This window comes from Diaphorina citri, unplaced genomic scaffold (assembly GCF_000475195.1).
Source record: "Diaphorina citri unplaced genomic scaffold, Diaci psyllid genome assembly version 1.1 scaffold3456, whole genome shotgun sequence".
Lineage (NCBI taxonomy): Eukaryota > Metazoa > Arthropoda > Insecta > Hemiptera > Psyllidae > Diaphorina > Diaphorina citri.
In genome coordinates, this window is record NW_007380863.1 from 2,080 (window position 1) to 8,520 (window position 6,441).

Sequence of the window (6,441 nt, forward strand, 5' to 3'; positions counted from 1 at the left end):
ATTTACTATTTTTACATAGAGACAGTTTCTGTTTTAATTCGTTATTTTTATTCTTATGTCTTACTATTTCTTCTCTATATTCTTTTCTCTTCTGTACATATTCACTAACCCTGTTATCATCAAGGAATTGCACCAATCAGTCATGATTTTCTGGAAGTCTAGTTTATGTTCTTCTTTCCATTTTAGCGTAACTCTTTTTGTAGGTTCATGGACGTTATTTTGTTCAGGTTTTTCTTTCCCTTCACGCTTGATAGAGGATTTTAACAATGCATTACCTTGCAATAATTAGGACAAACGATTTTTACTCCGTCCTTCCTTTATTATTACAATAGTAATAAAAAGGTATAAGGGACGGACTATTGTATTCGCTTCGGTGTCGTCTGTGTTTCTGTCCGTCAGTCTGTCTGTCTGTTCCCATAGAAGGACTTATCCAAACCTGGTCGGCCTATATATCAAATTAAAGGTCTTTTTACCAGGATCACGAAAATGGTGGTGCAAATTTTGTCCAGAGAACCATAAAGCCAAAGAACCAAAAAAAAACTGGTTTTTTGGGGATTTTTTTCACATTTTCTCACACAAATGAGCTCTAATCTTGAAATTTGTCACGACGACCTATGAACTCAAAGCGAGAAAGTTTTAGATAACACTTCAGTCGTTAATTTAAGACTGGTTTTAGCGTTACCTATGTTAAGCTACGCCGAGGAAGGCCAATAAATGGATGGGTGACTTAAACATTATATTGGGAATAAAGGGAGAACGGGCTCTAGTCTTGATTTTAAATCAACACATGAAAGTAAAATCAAAAAATCAAATCAAGAATGATAATAAACTGAATATTAAACAAATTAGGTAGGTACATAGGTACTGATTTTCTCTAATCACGATCGAATAAACTACGGGCTAAAAAATTCCCGGAGGGACGGACCCAGCTTGTTTCCTTTAGTTTGCCTGTCTGTGAGTTTGTTTTGGTTCTACAGTAACTCTCAAACGATTTGTCCGATTTCGATGACATTTGGTAAACATGTTCAACACAAAAAAGGATATTTTGTCATTAGATTTTGCTATAATTCCCTGAGAAGTTGGTTCGATTTTAATTGAAATTTGGCATAAACGCTTTGACCAACTAACACAGTTGATCAAATGGAATCAAGGAGAGCGGCAGTGCTCCGCCCCGCTAAGTCAAAATTTCATTTTACTTCACATACCTATTAGATTCTCGGGTCGATATTACCTTTGGGGACCGTTTGTTCAGTTTATGTAGGTCGAATCTACTGTTTAAGGACTGTGAATCAGTCCTAAATACAAGACTTCATTCACACGAATTTCGTAACGAAACAAATATTTGTATTGTATCCCACAGGACTGACACTTCTTGTATTTCATTGGATTCTTATAATGTCACAACTCGTATCCTGTCAAACTCCTGTCCACAATAATCAACTTAACCTCCATCAACATCATCTTCATCCCCATCATCATACAGGTATGTATGAAAACAACCTAGCCTATTATAAAGTTCTTCATTGACAAAACATAGCTACGGGACATTTTCGTTATCTTTTCACTTTCTAATATAGGAAGGTGTTTCTAGAGATACGTATGTATTTTAGGTACATATTATAAATCTATGAACGACATTTGTAACAAATATTTAACCTTAACATAAAAGTTTCTTCAAAGTAACCAAGGTAAATGAGACATAAAAACCTGATCTATTTTAACTGAAATACTTTTTTTTTCAATATTCCAGGAGGCATCGCACACCGCAACCCACTTCCCTCTGAGTTTCCAATCATACGAACCAGCAGAGATACTAAACAAGATGAGAGCAGCTCCATGTCAATGTTACAATGGATGAGACAAATGATATTCAAAACCAAATCCATGTACATGAAACACAGACTAGAGTTCGAACTATCAGGATGTATGATGGGATTCGTGAGGAAAATCATATCCCTCGTCTACAACTCTTTGTATTCATTCAACAAGAAGTTGATGTTTGCCAAGAATATCAAAATGGAAGACATTAGAGGTGTTGGGAAAGCGAGTAACTCGTTACCGATGACCCAAAATGAAAATAGCAGTACAACCCAACATGAAAATAGCACAAGCGAAAAGATTAATGAAATCATTGCTAACAAAACTCCAACTCTTCTTGTGAAGGAAAATAGCACAAATGTAAACAATAATGAAACTATCCCCGACAAAATGAGAAATAATACCGAGAAGGTTCTCAAACCAAACAATAATGTAGACAAACGACACGTCATTAAAGAAAAGCAAAGCAATACGAGGAAGAAAGAAACTAGAAAGGTTGTAAAGAAACCTGCTAGGGAAAAACAAACTATTAACAAGAAAGGTGCTGGGAACAAAGGAGGAGTCACAATCATTACGAGCAAGCTAATACAAAAGAAAACGGATTGCGTGTGTGTGCGTTGGGACATGAAAGTAGACCAAGTTGAAAAAAAAATTCATCAAAATCCGTTAAGTTTAGCCGGAGATATTTGACTTTGAAAAACATCAAATTTTTCATCATTTTCTGCTGCTGCTTCCGCTTCCGCTTCTTCTTTGACGTTGACCGCTCTACAGCCTAAACCACTGGACCGATTTTGATGGTTGATGGCTCATTTTTTTTCTCGTGAGTGGTAGGTGTGCCTTTTCATATTTTCAAGGCCCCCAAAGGGCCCCTTCAGCCTTAAATTTGATAAAAGAGTGATTTTTAGGGGAAAAATTCTAAATTATCGCTCGAGTTGTAGATAGACCATAAGAAAGAATGTTAGCTTTGATTATTTGATTATATGTAGTAAGACTTAAGACTTACCTATAAAGAGGTTTGCCTGCATTCTGTCGGAACCATAGTACCATATAGACTCTGTCTTCACCTCGGATACTAATGTCACATGGTAGATCAGCACTATGGCTTAACACAGCATCTATCTCTGTGGTGCTCACTGAAATCAAATCAACATAAAGGGTGTTCCAATAAGAACGCAAGATTTGATTGTTCATTAAAGCATGGATTTTTATGACAAAGAATAGATTTCTCACATATTATGATTTGGGAAGTACACATACTACACATTCTGAAATTATGTATGGAATAATTATCAGGCAAAAAACCTCCTCGAATTTGATGACACATGCACATTCATTATCTTTTGACAAAATTTTCCATGACAATTTAAAAAGGACATATTAGAGCGGGATTTAAACAATATCTTTTCAGAATGCAACTACTGCCAAAGCTTTATTGTTGGCTGCAAGTAGATCTTCTCTAGTACATTTCTCTGGTAAGTTAGGGCATTCAAGTAGATGGTCTTCGCTTTGTATTGCTCTCCATTCACAATTGTCGCTTCCTTCTTCAAGAGTCTTCCAATTGACCAGGTTTGATTTAATTTATAAATAAATACAAGTTGATATGGGATTATGAGGGATTTTTTTTAGTATCTACATACCTACGAACTTAATGGGGGGAAAACATTCCCATGCACTCAGTGCACTCTCTTGTTTTATGTTTAACCGCTCGTCGGGCTTTTCCCGTAAGATATACATCAATTTATTCTAATTTATAAGGCGTTAGAAGATGGACTTTTGTAATTGGTATGAGCCTCGCCCCAAGTTTACACTTTCCGATATAAGCTCCATCATTATTAATATTATTATTCCTATTACATACCTATCATTATTTTTAGGTATTATTATTAGATATTACCTCTAATTATGTATTACTGTTATTTAGCTACCCTGTTGCTTGGTTGAGTGTGAAAACATTTCCATGATAATGGTAATGGTATAGATAATGACTATTTCTCCGATGATGATGATAGCATGATGTTAAATGGTAGAGTCGCTTTTCTACCTCGATATTGACGTTGAACACGCTTCAAAATAAACTTCTACATTCCTGATTAAAACTTTATACAATAAACCCCATTATTTATATTATAGCCTCAGTGCTGGAGACTACAAGTTTGAGGAATATGTATATCAGATAGAAGATAAACTACTGGTACTTAAGTACGTCAAAAATTATTTCGTGACAAGCATGAGGCACATAATTATCGACCTACTTTTTGAAAAATTTCACCTGCGTCGCTGAAAATTTGTCATGATTGCATAGGTATCTGAAAGTCCGATCAGATTGCAGTCCGATCAGATTGCATAGGTATCTGAAAGGTTGAAGCCCAAGTTTTAAAAAATTCGGCTGCGGCGCTCTAATTTAATTTGCTCTATTTAGTGTTTATTTGGAAAAAGGTTCAAATGTGTAGAAGTATTGCGCCAAAAATGAAAAAGCGACAAATTTCAGGAACATGCTTTTTGAAAATTTTCGCCTGCGGCACTGAGGATTTCAAATTCGGTCGGACTGCGTTTCTGAAAGGGTGTACCCACCAATATAAAAAAATTGCCTGCGGCGCAGTTAATTTGTAATATTGTAATGAATGAGTAGCCACATACATCTTGTGGGACCTCAAGCTCATAGACCAGAGAAAATGAGTTTAATTAAATCAAACAACTTGAACCATATTTTTGAAAATAAAAAAAAAGCCTGCGGCGTAATTTATTTCTGGTGCAAATTGGGGATTCAAAAACCAAAGTCAGAAAGAAAAAAGATTGAGGAATTATTGATTTCGAACCAGCTAGCGGTCATTAATTTTATTATTGTTTGAAAAAAACATAAAGGGTGTTCCAATAGTTCGTTTTTCCTAAGCAACGCCGAGCAAAACCACTAAATGGATGAGTGTCATGAGTTCCATAAGAAATTCACAGGAAGCAGAGACTGCGGGAGAGAAATGTTCCGCTCTCGACCAACTTAATGTGAATCAGGCTTAATGCAACATTCGTGTTGCATGTTGCTAAAGTGTGAACCCGGCATTGACTATGACCTAACCGACATTTTAGTTCTTTTCTCGCCTTGAAACTTTGTCAACTTATTGCTTGCACTCCCGTGAAGGTATTCTAGGCTAGGCTATTTTCCGGTTCGTTTTTGTTAAGCAACGCCGAGCAAGACCACTAAATGGATGAGTGTCATGAGTTCCATAAGAAATTCACAGGAAGCAGAGACTGCGGGAGAGAAATGTTCCGCTCTCGACCAACATTTTGAGTTTCGTTTATGTTTTTAGTTGATTAAGGAGCGCGGTAGCGCTCCCCCCGCCAAGTCAAGAAAGTTTGACCGCGCTACTAGAGATATTATACGCGACAGGGAAAGTAGCCGTTTTCAAGTAGTTGTAGAGGGAGTTGTACCCCGCCTTTTATTCACTTAATAATTTGTGTGCTCCTCCTTCACTATCATACCGAAGTTTTTTATATTTCTTCACATTGTTTTTATATCCTAATGACATACCAAATTAACTAAGTATTAAATGTGTAACTTTTGTAGGTGGTTAGGTAGAATGAGTATAGAATTATTTCTATTTTATTCCATTATACCTACCTAACTACCTAAGTAGTTGTAATTTAAAGTTTAATTTAGAATTAAGTTGAATTGACTTTGTAAGATACCTTTTGGTTTTATTTACAATAAAAAAAACTATTCTATTCTATTCTATTCACGTAGTACCTACCTTTCTTTCCCCTCATTGCTCTCCTCGTTCCTCTAATATTACTTCTGCTTCACTGCATTGGCGGTGTCCCACCTACCTTTCTTTCCCCTCATTGCACTCCTCTTTCCTCTAATCTTCATACGAAGCAACACGGTAATGCTGACGCCATGTCACGCTTACCACTTCGTGGCACTTCGTTTAGCAGACACACACATGTTTGACGAAACTTTGCAAATTCAAAATATTGAGATTTTGCTTCTTACCGTTCAGGAAATTGCCACTCACACTTAAGAATACTATGATTTATAAAGTAAGGTTTGCATTATGTTCTGTTACCCACTCCAAAGTTTGAGAGATGGCGTGGCATAGCGTGGGATTTTCATGCTTTTCTTAATTTCAAATATTAATATCTCCCTACCCTCCTCTACTAAGCTCCAGGCAGAATTATTATATTAGACATAATATAAGAATGTGAATATAATATTTATATAAGTACCTACATACATATACATAATATGTAATAAATAACATAATACATCATACATATAAAAGCTAAGAAAATTTATACACTCAAGAAAATGACAAAAAAAAAGAAGCATTATTATACATATAAGATACTGTAAGAATAAAAGAGGAATTTCATGCATTCCAAAACCTTCAACAACGCAACTTGTGTTATTAGGTAGTAGAGCGATATGTTCTCTTGTAAAGTTTCAGGTTTCCAGCACAAGACTTATCAAAATCCCCATTGATTAAAGACTGTCGCACACTGAAAGCGTTGTCGCGCGATACCGCCTGAAAATCCAAAATAATACAGACCTCTCACAATAAATTGGCGTGACATAAAGTGTGAGAGGTGTGTACCTATCTACTATCTACTTATCATTTTCATAGGTTTGGA

The 6,441-nt window shown here is 35.9% G+C and overlaps 1 protein-coding gene across 1 annotated transcript; it reads left to right on the top strand.

The window, feature by feature from the left end:
- The first annotated feature begins 1,364 nt into the window (after positions 1 to 1,364).
- LOC103520315 lies at positions 1,365 to 2,780 on the top strand. The gene is made up of 3 exons (XM_008485403.3): positions 1,365 to 1,483; positions 1,751 to 2,448; positions 2,757 to 2,780. The coding sequence occupies exons 1-3, from the start codon at positions 1,396 to 1,398 to the stop codon at positions 2,778 to 2,780; spliced, it is 810 nt and encodes a 269-aa protein (XP_008483625.1). The 5' UTR covers positions 1,365 to 1,395.
- Positions 2,781 to 6,441: the final 3,661 nt, after the last annotated feature.

Coding starts and splice junctions, on each gene's coding strand:
- LOC103520315 (XM_008485403.3), top strand. CDS start 1,396: ATGTCACAACTCGTATCCTGTCAAACTCCTGTCCACAATAATCAACTT. Junction 1,484..1,750: donor TCATCCCCATCATCATACAG/GTATGTATGAAA, acceptor TCAATATTCCAG/GAGGCATCGCACACCGCAAC. Junction 2,449..2,756: donor GTGTGCGTTGGGACATGAAA/GTAGACCAAGTT, acceptor CTCGAGTTGTAG/ATAGACCATAAGAAAGAATG.